Source organism: Kogia breviceps, chromosome 20 (assembly GCF_026419965.1).
Source record: "Kogia breviceps isolate mKogBre1 chromosome 20, mKogBre1 haplotype 1, whole genome shotgun sequence".
NCBI classification, from domain to species: Eukaryota; Metazoa; Chordata; class Mammalia; order Artiodactyla; family Physeteridae; genus Kogia; species Kogia breviceps.
In genome coordinates, this window is record NC_081329.1 from 23,293,982 (window position 1) to 23,310,182 (window position 16,201).

At 38.8% G+C, this 16,201-nt stretch overlaps 1 protein-coding gene across 20 annotated transcripts in view; it reads left to right on the forward strand.

Annotated features, from left to right (window-relative positions):
* NRG1 (neuregulin 1) overlaps positions 1-16,201 on the forward strand; it is a 1,012,474-nt gene that overhangs the window by 965,244 nt on the left and 31,029 nt on the right. For all 20 annotated transcript variants that reach the window (XM_059049278.2, XM_067022386.1, XM_067022387.1 and 17 more), the window contains one exon: positions 13,500-13,629. In XM_059049278.2, coding sequence (XP_058905261.1) covers positions 13,500-13,629 — 130 coding nt within the window. The remainder of the gene's footprint in view (positions 1-13,499; positions 13,630-16,201) is intronic.

Sequence of the window (16,201 nt, forward strand, 5' to 3'; positions counted from 1 at the left end):
TACATCCTTATTTATATCACAAAACTGGCATCCCAGACATTTCTAATTGAATAGAACTTCAGATTCACCGTTGGGTCCCGAGAAGTGCTAAGTTTTCCTAGAAGCAAAATCCTTCCTGTTCTCTCTCCTTCTCTACCATCCACCATCAGACTACTTTTTTGTTTACTTTCTCTCTGACATTCATGGGTAAGGTTTTTTTTATTTTAAAAATATGCATGGCCAACATTTTCTGTGGTTATTACTGTGGATTTGCCAATGCCTAGTTCTGACTTCAGGAGAACTATTTTGACACTAAGCGTTCAATTTCCATCTGTTCGTCCATGTGTTCTGCTTGTTCACCTTTGAGCAACTAAAATTTGTCATTTACAACTAAAATAATTCACAGATGAAATGGTCTTCAAATCCTGAAAACAAACAAACAAAAAATGAAAACAGACAAAATCACTAGGTGGATATTTGATATTGGAGGATTGACTTTGGCAAAGGATAAAATTGAATTTGAAATACTTTAAAGGATAATCATATATTTTAGTAATATTGGTAAATAATGAATTCGTCTTTATTCGGTCTGCTTAAAATTACATTTGGCTTTATGATGAACTAATGTCAACTGATTAGACCAAAAGCAACAAGAAGTCTAGAAAGCAAAAATGGGGGGGAATCATGGGATACCTTTGGCCCTTATAAGGCCCAAGAGGGAAAGAGCTTTGATTCCAGGAGTGATGAGATTGCGGTAAGGACAACATAGCCTCCATCCTTAGTTACCAATGAATCCTTCAGTTCTTGTCACTTTTTATCTACACAACAAATCTAAGAATATAAAGCAGGCTTTAAGCCAATGGGTAACAGAGTGCAGTTTGATTTTCTAAGGAAGGAAAGCTGTAGTCACAGACATGCGCGTGCACACGCAGAGTACTCTGGCGGTAGAGAGTTAGCTTCCCAAGCATGCACTTCAGGCCTGATCTAGTGGCTGTGATGGATCCATGTAACCATTTGACAGGTTCTGATAACCTTTTTTGTTTTTTTTTGCGGTACGCGGGCCTCTCACTGTTGTGGCCTCTCCCGTTGCGGAGCACAGGCTCCGGACGCGCAGGCTCAGCGGCCACGGCTCACGGGCCCAGCCGCTCTGCGGCACGTGGGATCCTCCCGGACCGGGGCACGAACCCATGTCCCCCGCATGGGTAGGTGGACTCTCAACCACTGCGCCACCAGGGAAGCCCTCTGATAACCTTTTAATGGAAAACAGTGTGAGGGGGCAGTGAAGGATTAGTGAGTTCTAACAACATCTGTCTTCTAATTAAGATCCTTTTTTCATTATCACCATTTAATTCCGGGAACTTGTGTGGCATCTGTAGAACTATGACTCACTTCCCTGAGTTCTTCAGACTTTGAGAAAAATTTAAGCACTCTAGTTTTGGGTATAGAACATTAGGCATTAAGGTTCAGGGAGAAGCGAGTTTCTCAACAGAAGAGATCACCCATCTGGACCTGATCTCTATGAAGACATTTACATCCCTGAGATTGAGTGTCCAACACACCAGAAAGGTGTGTAATCAAGAAAAAATCTCTGACTCTTTGAACAGAAGCATTCTATATTTCACTGTTCTTCAGAAGTAAGGCGTTCTTAAGGGAAAAGCCATGAATCAAACAGGTCTTTTCAAAGAATAGGGTCCGAGGTCTGGTTTTTTCTTATTAATAAGATCTCCATTGCCTAGGAAGCCTTGTTTCTGCTAAGAAATATAACCAGAACTTGCCTGTCGTCCGTGTACTCTCCCACAGTGGGGTTCAGAATCATAACACTGCCCGTGTCTCCCCAGCACGGTATTCGCTGGATTCAGTAGCTACTGAACTGGAGAATTCTCACGAGCTGTTGGCAACGCCTTTGTGAGCAGAAAAGCAATGCAGATTCCTACTAGATTTACTAGATGGTCTTGGAAAGTGTTTGACTTCTTAAAAGCTTTTGCGTAAATGACAGATCTCAACGGAAGACATTTGGCTCTTCTGCAGGAACTCTACGGGAATTAAACTGGCAAAGTGGACCTGGACAAGCATTGACTTCTGCCTGCTTTGATTTTGGGGTGGCTTTGTAGAGCCGTGGTTCCCTTGCAGCTGATGTGCCACACAGCCCCACTTCCCTGCTTTACACTGTTTCCCTCAACCGTGTTTGAATATGAAGCACCTTAGTGATGCATGGAAAGAACAAAGATCTGTATTAAACACACACTTGCGCTGTCTACAGAAATGGTTTATATTTGAAAGGGGTGAAGACCTCAGCCATTCTGAATTATTATAGCTTCAGGAGATGGAAGTGTTTTAGTGGTCCATATACACAGACAGATATATCAACGCCAGGAAGAAAAACTAATAAATTATAACTAAGATTCTACGTATGGACCTTCTTAATATTCCCTGTTTCTGGCAGTGCAGGGAAATAGCCAGGCAGCTTAGATAAGACCTTGACCTCTGCTCCACCTTTCTTTCATGACGCACTTCAGCGTGCCCTTTCTGGTTTCCCTGTAAGCGGGATGGTGATCTCCACTGAGTTTTTCCAACAAGCGCACGGTGTAGATGTATAAAACAGCTAGACCAGATGATGACAGTAACACACTGAACACATGGCTCCAGGTTTTTACAAAATATTGTGTCCTTTGGAAAAAGAGTTCACAGTGTGCACCTGGCTGTTTCCTTTTTTATTGAACAACAAGGTTTAATGGCAACAGTAGAAAAACAGGTGTCTGTTCAGCTTGAGTGTTGAGGCCCAGAAATTTAAAACAAAACACCACAAAAACCCCAAGGCTTGAAGGAAAGCTTCTTTAGGGATAATGTAGTCAAGGTTAATTTATAATTTTGGCCCAGTTCCTGTAAAGGTGCAGGATTTGACTGTCCCATTTCCTCCCCCCATCCCCATCCCCATCCCCATGTCTAAGCTAAAAAGAATATGTTCTTTAGAAAAACAAGACCTGTGATGAACTAATAATTACAAGACAAGCTAGTCCTCTGGGGGGCAGGGCAAAAAGTTTTCTTGAGATGAAGCATCTAAAGTTATGTGTGTTTTCCAAATGAACCTATCTATGAAACAGAAACAGAATCACAGACATAGAGAACAGACTGGTGGTTGCCAAGGGGGAGGGGGTTTGGGGGAGGGATGGCGTGGGAGTTTGGGGTTAGCAGATGTAAGCTTTTGTATATAGAATGGAGAAACAACAGGGTCCTACTGTATAGCACAGGGAACTATATTCAGTACCCTATGATAAACCATAATGGAAAAGAATATTTTAAAAAAGAATGTATATATGTATAACTGAATCACTTTGCTGTACAGCAGAAATTAACACAGCATTGTAAATCAACTATACGTCAATTTTTAAAATACCTAAGAAAAATAAATAAGTAAATAAAGTTATTTGTGTTTTTGAAACCTTGTTTTATTCCTGTTCAGATTGGCCACGTGTAAATGGCAATAGCGGTATTGAAAAAAGTTAGGTTTCCGTGTGTTATTTGGTGACATAGAATTTGTGCTAGGACCCTAAAAACTGCAGATACACATTTCATGACACATCCTCTTACAGAGAGGGGTGTTTTGCTATTCTGATCACAAACCTGGTAACAAGGAACTCCAGGGAGTTCTGTGAATATACACGCACTGAAATTTGCCAAGTGTTAGAGAGCAAGATTCTTATGTTCTGAACATACTTTTACGGCTTCATTCCTTTATACGCAGCAACCTTTGGCCTCAGTGAGGAACATGCTGAACTTATGGAACCAGAGCTTGGCTCGTTATGTCTACAACCATCACACAAACACATAATTGCTGTAACTTGGCTAAATGGTGTGTAACAATGGACTTTCTGGGGTTTTAGAGCTGCAAAGGTACCTTTCTAAGGAGTAGTCTTCAAACTTGTGGTGTTACAGATCAAAGAGGCCTGACTCCAACCTGGAACCCTTGGAAGGTGGTGTCTGTGTTGTCTGGACCCCATTTTTTTCCTATGCTTCTATAGAGGCGCCTTTATGCACGACACTGAAAATATTGATTACTTAAAATGATTTGTCAGGAATCATTTCCTGTCAGGGAGATGCTTTCATAACTTTTAGGAATATCACTACCTTGATTGTCTGTGTAACTTAGAATTTCAGGCCAACTATGATACTGTCTGCTCATCATGGGTTCCTTTATATCAACAGACGTGGTATAGTTAAATTAGGAAAGTGTTAGTCATGTAGTTGTGGCTACAAGACTTGACATTTTAATTTTACCAATGACTATTGAGTATTGAGAATGGGCCGCAGTTCCTCTGTCTACGTTTGGTAATGTATATATGTCCATGCCATTCTCTCACTTCATCCCAGTTTACCCTTCCCCCTCCCCTTGTCCTCAAGTCCATTCTCTATGTCTGCGTCTTTATTCCTTCCTGCCCCTAGGTTCATCAGAACCTTTTTTCTTTTTTTTTTTTTTTAGATTCCCTATATATGTGTTAGCATACGGTATTTGTTTGTCTCTTTCTGACTTACTGCACTCTGTATGACAGGCTCTAGGTCCATCCACCTCACTACAAATAACTCAATTTCGTTTGTTTTTATGGCTGAGTAATAGTCCATGATATATATGTGCCGCATCTACTTTATCCATTCATCTGTCGATGGACACTTAGGTTGCTTCCATGTCCTGGCTATTGTAAATAGTGCTGCAGTGAACATTGTGGTACATGACTCTTCTTGAATTATGGTTTTCTCAGGGTATATGCCCAGTAATGGGATTGCTGGGTCGTATGGTAGTTCTATTTTTAGTTTTTTAAGGAATCTCCATAGTGTTCTCCACAGTGGCTGTATCAATTTACATTCCCACCAACAGTGCAAGAGGGTTCCCTTTTCTCCACACCCTCTCCAGCATTTATTGTTTGTAGATTTTTTGATGATGGCCATTCTGACCAGTGTGAGATGATACTTCCCTGTAGTTTTGATTTGCATTTCTCTAATGATTAGTGATGTTGAACATCTTTTCATGTGTTTGTTGGCAATCTGTATATCTTCTTTGGAGAAATGTCTATTCAAGTCTTCTGCCCATTTTTGGATTGGGTTGTTTGTTTATTTGATATTGAGCTGCATGAGCTGCCTGTATATTTGGGGGATTAATCCTCTGTCAGTTACTTCATTTGCAAATATTTTCTCTCATTCTGAGGCTTGTCTTTTCACCTTATTTATGGTTTCCTTTGCTGTAAGTTTCATTAGGTCCCATTTGGGTTTTTGTTTGTTTGTTTTTATTTCCATTTCTCTAGGAGGTGAGTCAAAAAGGATCTTACTGTGATTTGTATCATAGAGTGCTCTGCCTATGTTTTCCTCTAAGAGTTTGATAGTGTCTGGCCTTACATTTAGGTCTTTAACCCATTTTGAGTTTATTTTTGTGTGTGGTGTTAGGGATTGTTCTAATTTCATACTTTTACATGTAGCTGTCCAGTTTTCCCAGCACCACTTATTGAAGAGGCTGTCTTTTCTCCACTGTATATCCTTCCCTCCTTTATCAAAGATAAGGTGACCACATGTGTGTGGGTTTATCTCTGGGCTTTCTGTCCTGTTCCATTGATCTATATTTCTGTTTTTGTGCCAGTACCATACTGTCTTGATTACTGTAGCCTTGTAGTATAGTCTGAAGTCAGGGAGCCTGATTCCTCCAGCTCTGTTTTTCTTTCCCAAGATTGCTTTGGCTATTCAGGGTCTTTTGTGTTTCCAGACAAATTGTGAAATTTTTTGTTCTAGTTCTGTGAAAAATGCCAGTGGTAGTTTGATAGAGATTGCACCGAATCAGTAGATTGCTTTGGGTAGTATATGACACATATACCAATTAATTAATGATAACCCTTTGTAATCAGTGATCAGATTTCCTCTTTCATCAAGATCCAAATAAGTTTCACTCATTGCAATTGGTTTAATGTCTCTTTTTAATGTCTATATTTTAGGTTTTTCTTTTCTCTCACCCTTTGGTCTGTCTCTAGCTCTAGCTCTCTTGTCTTTTTATCTTCTTTTAATTTTTTTTTAAGAAAGGGTTATTTGCCCTGTAGAGTTCTTCATAGATTGGGCTTTGCTGATTGCATCCCATGGTGTTCTTTTATATGTTCCTCTGACCTGTGTGCTTCCTGTAAATTAGTAGCTGTATCTGGATGCTTGATTAAATTCAGATTTGATTTTGGGGGGTAAGAATACTTTGTAGATAGTTTTAGAGAAATTGATTTTCAATCTCATCAATGTTGATTCTCTATTGAAATGACCATATGGCTTTTATTTTTGATATGCCATGATTTTAAATTTGATGAATAAGATAATGAATTTGCCTTATAGTTTCTGTCTTTTGACCTTTCGTCTACTTTCATTTCTAAGTGTATTTTGGTTGATGAATAAATTAACCTATGTCATTAAATGTCACATGGTAATTTCAGCAGCTTGCCGAGTAACTGAATCCTTGATCAGTTCCCTTTATTTTGATGTGTTCTGTTTGATGCTCCAAACTTTTGACTAATTTGGAAAATGACAGGTTAACATTTTCTACATTGGCATGACCTTCTCCCAACCAAATTGATACTGGTAAAATATGCAGAATACAGTAAAGAATGTGCCCCTTCTACCTTTAGCCTGATGAGATCTATAAATATATCAAATTAAGCCAGTCAACTGACTGCTAATATTTGCTTTGTAGGCTAGATGGATCTTACTCCTTTAGAATAGGTGTTGATAGGAAAAGATTCAAGGAACAGCTTGGAAGTTCATTGACTTCTGGCTATGAAAATTTTATACTCAGATAAAACTGTCAGTGATTAGTAGAAAATAATAGCAGAACTGTATTTCTGGAGCTGGCTTCTTAGCTAAGAGAAGATATTGGCTTTGTAAGGAAGAAAATGTAGCTTTCTTGTAATCACCTGGCCAGCCATCCACTGTGGGAGGAGACTCCTTCTTCTTTAGAAAAGCTAAGACATCCTAGAAGGCATTTATGCCATTGACATGTTGCTCTAAGAAGTAGTAGACTAGAATGATTACACTGTGTCATGAGTGAAATGTGCTGTCAGAAAAAAAAGAAAAAAAACCGGCCACTTCTGTGTTTGAAAAATAACCTTTGTTGACAATTTTTATTTTTCTAAGGAGAACACTATCTAATGACACCAAAGCATTTGCTCAGCAACTGCTGGGAACTTAGGATCTCCTTTCTGTTTAGCTACAAATGAGCTCAGTGTTACCACGAAAATTGGAATTTTGTTTTATGAGGAGAAACACCCAAGGGTCACTTTTCATTCTGCTGAAGAAGGAAGAAAAAATATTAGGGTCTGCCCTAAGAGCTTGTAAGGGAGGGAGGGATCTAAAGGCAATCCTCTTAACCTACTTCAGCCCCACTGTACAGGTAAGAAAATGGAAAACAAGCATGTCCAAATTCACTTATGAGACCTTGGGCAGCCTGTACACTTTTGTGAGTTTTTAGCTGGAGGTATTTGATGAACGACTGCGGAACTCTTCTTTTGAGATGGTCCGTATCCTCTTTCTCAATATGGGATAAATTATACAATATGTGAAGATTCTTTCGGGTCTACCATTCTATGTGTGTTATGATGCCAAAGCTCAAGTTCACTACTTAAACCAGTTAACTTCCACCAGCCCTTGGTGTCGGCTTATTCTTTGGACAGACTCTCACCTTGTAGGTAATCTACCATATTACCAAGTACATTGGTCCATGAATTGAGATGCCCTAATTCTACTTTAGAAAGTTCTGGTTCCATTTCTGGTCTTGTGATGGTCCTTCACTGGCTTCCCTGTTTGTTTCTATAGCAGAGTTCAGTAGAGGAGAGGCCAAGGAGATGGGCACTGGGAACCTCCAAGTCAGGATGGGTTTCTTTGATCTTCTCCTACCATTTTTTTCTCAAGTACCTATTTGCTATTCAGCAATGGATTGAATTACTACTTGCAAAAGAAGGCCAACCCAGAATGGTGATGCTTTAGCGGTTCTGAGTCTGGCTCTGGATTTTCCTTTGGAGAACTAATGCCTCCCCCATCCTTCCGTTGGCATCTATAGAAGCTGCATTAGGTGGCATGGCTTTTCCTGCTCAGCTTCTGAGCCAGAGCGCGTCATATTCAGACACCACGTAAGCATTTCTTCCCAGTAGAAGTTCAAAGTGCTCTGGTACATAATTGCTGAGGAGCTATATTCTGAGCAAGAATAATAATTTCAGATTTTTTTTTAACTGGGAGATTAAAAAGCAAGAATGCATGCAGAGTTCTAAATACATAGCCATGGAAGATATCACAGGTAAGGATTTTTTTAAAAAAACCTACAACTTTATAGCGATTGACAGTTTTATGTTAGAATATAAAAATTGTTAATATTTGTATATGTTATTGAGAAAACTGCAGAGAGTGGTTTAATCTTCTGCGAGTAAATCATTAAGAATTGTCCTAAAAACTCCTAGTCAGGGCTCATTCACTCAGGGAAGATAGCAGCTAATGATTGCTTCTTGGGGTAAACACTATACACATACTAATTCCTGCTAATTGTCAAAGAAGAGGAGACTGGCTTCTTATCAGTAGTTTGCATTTGTGTAATGGCCCTGGTCTGTTGGTGCTGTCTACTTCACTGATAAGGAAAACACCACTTAACACAAGCAAGAAAGGGAACCATCCTTTCCAGCATTATTTTCTTTTTAGCCTGTCTCTGAGCAGAAAAAGGCTGGCATTCTATAGGAAACACTGTGTGATTCCATGGGAAAATATTGAGCAATGAGCAGAGAACACTCAGTTACTCCTCAAAGTTGTATTCTGTGTATTTACTGAAGAGTGCAATAGTACGTGATTTCCAAAATGTTGAGTTATAAACAAAGTTTATACTATGGCCCATACTCTACGGACATCATACTATTTTAAAATATTTTAGAGTTTTTAAACTGTTACAATAACACGCAAGATTATAAATACAATGAATTCATGTAACTTGGAAGCTTGGTCAGAAATATTAGAGAATTACACCTGAAACTTACATGATATTGTAAATCAACTATACTTCAATAAAAAATATTTTTTTAAGAAATATTAGAGAATTGTGTGGATCTGGAAAGTTGAAAATAATTACACATTTGAGATAGCTTCCTTTTCTTTTAACTCAAATTGTTCTTCAGTTTTATTTTGTAAGCCAGTTGAATGGGTATAAATTATTGACAGTGGTTTTGAAAAAGTTTAAATAGAGTAAATTATTGATATTTACTTGATGCTTTGCAATCATTCAGTGGTTACCCCTCCAAATCAAACCATCTCTTCACATTTTATAGAAGAATAATTTGCTAAGAAACAACATTCGAGGCTTGATTATATGTACTTACAGTGTCTGGACAGAAATGTTTCTGCTTCTCTTTGTTCCATATTTATGCCGTTAGTAATGGAAACATATCCTCTATTTGTGTGCAGTTTTGCAACTGACAAAGTGTTTTATCAAACTTGGCGTCAACCCTGCGATACCTGATTTTTGCAGCTGAGTATATACTGAGGCAGGTAGTTGGACCAGAGTCCCACAGCTAGTAATTGGCAAAATTGTGCCTTGGCCCCCCGATTCTTCTCAGCTAACTCCAGGGTCATTGCACTACATTTCATCTATAAAGATCTCCTTTTAGGGAGAATTGTTTACAGTCTTACAGTTTTCAACCCCAGTAACTTTAGTTGTTATTATTATGCCTCGCATATAATAGGCGATCATTAAAGAACTGTGAAGGGAAGGAAAAAAGAAGGGAGGGAGGGAAAGAGGGTGGGAGGGAGGAGAAGGGTTAGGGAAGGGAGGGGAGGCTAGAAAGGAGGGAGTCCTACTTCCTGGTGCAGGATCTGGGGAATCTTTAAATGGTAATCTTAGTGTCCAAATCCTTGGCTAAGTCCGAGAACTGTTCAGACTTGCCCAGAATGGTCACTAGTCCGGATCTATGCCACCAAGACAGACGGGGTGGAGAGTAAAACACTCGGAAGAAATTCTCTGGTAACAAGTTAACTGCTGTGCTTATACTTTCTTCCTTATAACTTTGTAATTGGTAACATCCCAAGGAAAGTGTGTTTGGGATAAAACGTTCATATAAATGATAAACGTAAAAGTAGTGAAATCACACTTATCAGTGTTCTTAATTGCTGTCCAGTTAGCACTTACTAGAAGTTGACAAACTCCCAGATTATGACAAACTAGTTACAAAGCAGAGGGAAGCAGCTTTTATTAAGGACTGAAAGAGTGAGATCTATGTCACCTACTTCCAGGAACAGCTATGAAGGTCATCTTTTGTTTATCAAAAGCACATTCTGTTGGCAAAACTGTTAGCTTTACCCCTGATAAACTCCTGCCAGCTCCCCCAGAAAGAATGCTGTTTCCACAGTTTGGTTTGAGAACCTGCTTTGTCTGTTTCATTAATTTCTGGCAGAATTACCAAACGGAAACTGACTTAGCAATACAGTGTATATAGGCCAGAGAAAAAGGATATCACTGCAAAATTTATAGATCTGCTTAGGGCTGACTGTGCACTGCGGTCGACTAAGAATAATATATAAGGAAACTTGGCAAAAATCTGAAAGGTGCATGTATCACCATCCAGATCCCAGGTTCTTCTGACAATTACAACTTATTCCTGTTTGGCTGTTGGTTCAGAACAGCTGTACCCAGTTGGTCCACACTTTGCGTCACCTGGGAGTTAACTGCTGCTTTGCACTTCCATAATCATTTTTGTTTTCGCTGCTACTAAAGGATAAAAGCGCTAAGCAGGATAGCCCATGACACGTAAGAGAGTTGCTACTTCATTTTCTCCAAGAATTATTTTATTATCAACTATCGCATTCCTAGTGTCAAGTCATGATCTAAGAATTTTTCAAATGAATGTGTCATAACTGAGAGCTGCAGGATAATTCAAAGGATAATCATGTCAAGAAAAATACTTTTAAGGGACTGAAAAAAAGGGATTGTTTCTAGTTTTAACCCACATTTCTTAATCCTACTTATTTGATAACACAAGATCAGAAAATCCAAGGAATAGGTATGATGTTTCTGTCTCTTGTTTCTGTCACAGCTAATGTTCATTGTAAGTTTGCAATTAATATGAAGGGTCTGCTTTGGCGAGGAGGGGGTTGATTTTGTTGTTTTTAAGAAAAGCCTCAGCATTTGTTCTGAAAGAGCCTGCTGCAGTGTTTGCTGCCCAGTTGGGATGAGGGGTAATTCTTAGCAGCCTCTCAGGGATTCAGGGACCACTGGGGTCTGCCTGAGGCTCAGAGCTCCTTTGCAGGAATGATGGTGACAGAACACTGCAGGTGGTCCCCTCGGCAAAAGTCCTCTGACCAATTTGTCATCCCATAGATCCCTGTCAGCAGTTGAAACTCGTAAGCAGAAAACCTTTAACATTTAAGACAAACTCCCTCCTAATATTTTTTTAAAAGCAGTTGCCATGGATGAAAATATCCATAGCACCTAAGTAAACAGTTTTTCACATGAAGATATCATATTATGTTAAAATCTATGCTAAGTGATGTATAGAAACTGTCCACTCTATGATTTTATAGACCAAAGGATGCAAGTTATGTTCCCCCTCTTCCTGATAAAGATGGTGAAACTGTAGCTGCTGGCAGAGGGTAAAATCACCTCTCTCCTCACTCCCCCTGGTTCTTTTGGATGGGTTTGTAGACCTGAGCTGGACATCTGGAAATGCATTCTGAAAAGGGCTTTGTGTTGGAATAATTTGAAAATTGACCCAGTTCTTAATTACCCATAATAATGATTCAAGGAAAGCATGCCTCTTTGAAATCTTCAGATTTCTGTTATCAAATTTTACATCTGATTGATAGATACCAAAATTAAGATTCTTCCCTACTTGTTCGGTAATCATAACTGCTATTATTCATCGGATGCCAGTTTTGTGCCAATTCCTTTTATCTCTATAAGAGTCCTGTAAGAGTGCCCTTACCCTGTTTTCTAAATGGGAAAATTGACCATCTGGATGGTTAGGTGACTTGCTCAAGGACACAAAGCTAGCAGGAGACGAGATTTGAACCAGATCTGTCTCCAAAGGGCAAATCATTTTGACTGTCCTTTGCTGTTCCTCCTGAAAGCCATGGTGAGAACAGAGAAATGGCCCCAAACATGCCTTAGACAGGAGAATAAGAGACAAGAAAGGCCTCGAGTCATTTAGAAACTGAATAATCAGATGCTGAGTATTTCAATCAGGTAGAGTAAAAATCAAGCAGAGTTAGGGTCACAATTAGGTTAAATGTCAAAGCAAAAATGTGTGCTTTGTGAAGGAAATGAAAAAGAAAGGCAGGAGAAAATGGAAAAATACCACAGGTCCAATAACCAAGAGCATCTGAGTTTCACACGCAAATCATAAAATAGAAATTGATAAGGAAGGCAAAGAATTAAAAGTCACTAAGAATGAGTGAGATAATCGACAAGAAAAACTTAGGTCCGAAGATGGACTCTCCCTACCCCGGGAGAGTAAATAGAATCTTCATTGGCTGGACACATTGGTTTTACATTTCATCCTGGTAATGTCAGTGGTAAACATTATGTTGTAAGTTAAACTGTTTGGGGTTGAGGCTGAGCAGTGTTTAAGGTGCTCCCAATACTGTAAGTGAGGAGAAGTTCTGAGACTAAATGCTCTTACAGTCTCAGGACTTTGGCTTCATTTAATCCCTGAACCTAATGGTGGAGCCATCAGTGTCAGCCTGACTTTCCAATAACTGTGAAGTTTGAAGGCAAGTGAATAATCAGATTTATCACATGAAGATGTTGCAAACCAAAATTAAAACTTGTTTCTACTCCTACTTCAGAATGGATGAATTTTACAGTGCTTTCTTCTACATTTGCAGCAATGTTAGACTGTCTTTGCATTTCTTCAGAAGCGTGATGGCAATCAGACATTCAATAATATTCTTCTGAGTAGAAATTAGAATAGAATGGAAATTTTGAACAGAATGCCCCCTGATCTATACATTAACACATACTCAATTAATAATATTTTTTTCATTAGGAACAAATAAGCCACGTTGTATTTTTCTTTGCTATACATTATGTCTAAAAAATATCAAGCCCATACACATATAACACATAATTTCAAAATAAAATAATTTTATCAGTTAGTTGCCATTAAAAATTGATATCTACATTCAGTTGCACTGATATGAATTTATGTCATTATTTTTGAGACTTCCTGGAAAATATAGTTTTCTTAATGACAATAGATGTCCTCTTTTCCAACTTCCTTAGAAGATAAAGTATTAGTTATAAGAAATGTTGAACCTGTTGCTTATTTAATTAACTATAATTACCCTTTTATAATTTTATTATATTTAATTACACCCAGAAAGTACTTAACGTCTCTGCTGTTGTTTATTAAGCCTGAAAGTTTAGTGGAGTATGCTGTATCTTATATGAACTCGTCCTTTTAAGAGAATTTAAGATTAAAGGCTGCTTAGAAGAGGGAAAGATGGGTATAAACCTTTCCCCTTCTTTATCTTTTATCCAGCCACATCTACATCTACCACTGGGACAAGCCATCTTGTCAAGTGTGCAGAGAAGGAGAAAACTTTCTGTGTGAATGGAGGCGAGTGCTTCATGGTGAAAGACCTTTCAAACCCCTCAAGATACTTGTGCAAGTAAGAAAAGAAATCCTCTGTGTGGCTTATGTCCATGACTGCTTCTTTTAGATGATTCCATGTCTCATGATATATTGTTGCTGCTTTTTCCAATTTCGTTGCATCCTTTGAATAATGCTGTTTTATTTTTAAAGTGTTGTGAAAAGTTCATACCATTTATCATCTTCTCTGTTATATCCAGAATGTTATTTTGCTTTCTTCAAGGTGGGTTGTGGTTTGGTTTTTTTTTTTTGCCTTCATATTTATAAAGTTGCTTTCCTCGTGGTTTTCCTCGTTGTTACCTAAGAGAGATGTGCAAATATCATAGAGGTCTGGAACTTTGGATACCTACATCTCCATCCAATGTATGGATGAAGCTGTAAGATGATGTTCCTTTTAACCCAGTGGTGACCTGCAAAATGAATAGGACTAAAAGAAGCAGAAGGGCAGAAGATTCTTTACTGACACATCTGTTACACTGGGCATTCGCTTATTCTTTTATAAATCCGTTTTAAAAATGGAATTTAGGTCGATCTCACTAATGAAAAACCAGCAACTTGCATTTGTTTGGAAATGCATTTAGTGTGTGTAGCATCATTGCATGTAGAAGGCAGAGTGTTCTTTCATGTACTACAGTTATTTATAGATGTATTTAGAATGGCCCTCTCTCCAATGACCTGAAGGAGTTAATGAAACATTAAGAAGTATCACAGTTATTATCTCTCAACAGACAGAATTAAACAAAGATGTTGTCAGTAAGGTTACATTAAATATTTAAACCTTGCAGTTAAAATTAGTAGGTCTCATTAAAAAGCACGTGTTTATTGTGCCGTGCATTTTTAGTCTATGCTTGATATGTAGGCTCTGTGTGGTCCATGGACTCAAATAATTTGCTGTGGTAAAAGGTATTTAAATATGTGGTGAAAAATGCTTATTTTGCAGTTGACTAAGAGCTGTATCCCACTGTTCTAAAGTAGCAGTGCTTGTCCTAAATGAGAAAAAAAAACATATCATAACAATCATCTCTGGCTCCAGAGTATTACTAGTTTGTGACCCAAATGTTGACAAAGAAGAACAAGTTTGTCAGAGAGACAGTTGAGCTAATAGAAAGAGCAATTAGCAAAATGAGAAAAAAGGCACAAGAAATACTTAAGAAGGCCAATTCCCTTTTACATCATATAAATAGTATGCAAATATTTAAGTCCCTTTTCTAAGAAAGACTTCACTGTTTGTAAGTAATAAAATGCATCTTATGGGCTTCCCTGCCGACGCAGTGGTTGAGAGTCCGCCTACCGACTCAGGGGGCGGGGGTTCGTGCCCCGGTCCGGGAGGATCCCACGTGCCGCGGAGCGGCTGGGCCCGTGAGCCATGGCCACTGAGCCTGCGCGTCCGGAGCCTGTGCTCTGCAACGGGAGAGGCCACGACAGTGAGAGACCCGCGTACCGCAAAAAAAAAAAAAAAAAAAGAAAAAATGCATCTTAAAGGACATATATTTTAAAATCATAACACCAAACAATATTTTAAAATCATAACACCAAACAAAAATGCCATTTTGGTAGAAATGTTTTGCTGTTCCCTGTGCTGATCTAGACACAGGCTATGTGTAGAATGTCTCGTGGGGCCTCAGGGCTGTAAGCAAGTACCTCCCAGATCTGCTTTTTTGCCCTCGAAATCTCTCCTTTTAATAGAGTAGAAGCAGAGAAGAAAAGTTTTGCTGGTTGTGTGGCCGATTTTATCAGTGAAAACAGACAACTTATAAAAGTAGCTATAGTCTTTTATTTATTTTATTATTATTATTTTATTTTATTATTACTTTTATTGTCCTTATAGTACCTTATGCTTTTATACTTTATTACTTTTGTAGTGAATAAAAGACTAGGAATCACAAGAGTAAAATTCTAATTTCAATTACTAAATATCCCTTTCATAGATATAGGTAATAGTTATAAGCCAAGATAAAGTTAATAAGTAAGAGTCTTTTCAAAGCTTTAAAGCAAGATAAAAATGAAAGAGTATATAGAAAGAAATCATTTCTTTCAGGTCTGAAGGATTTTATGACTCTCGGTGTTTTTTGTTCTAAAGATTCACTTTTTGATCATCAGTATATTCAACTCAACATACAGCAAAGAATTAAAGTTGGTCAGTTTTAGACTTTGGTTCTGCCAACTTGCTGTGAATACAGCCCAAACATTCCTCCCTCCCCATATTTATCATAGTGAATGGGGATGACCAATTTTTTTTTTTTTTTTTTTTTTTTTTTGCGGTACGCGGGCCTCTCACTGCTGTGGCCTCTCCCGTTGCGGAGCGCAGGCTCCGGACGCGCAGGCGCAGCGGCCATGGCTCACGGGCCCAGCCGCTCCGCGGCACGTGGGATCTTCCCGGACCGGGGCACGAACCCGTGGCCCCTGCATCGGCAGGCAGACTCTCAACCACTGTGCCACCAGGGAAGCCCCCCAATTTTTTTTTTAACTTTTTATTTTATACTGGAGTATAGGCGATTAACAATGTCGTGATGGTTTCAGGCGCACAGCAAAGTGACTCAGCCATACATGTACATGTATCCGTTCTCCCCCAGACTCCCCTCCGACCCAGG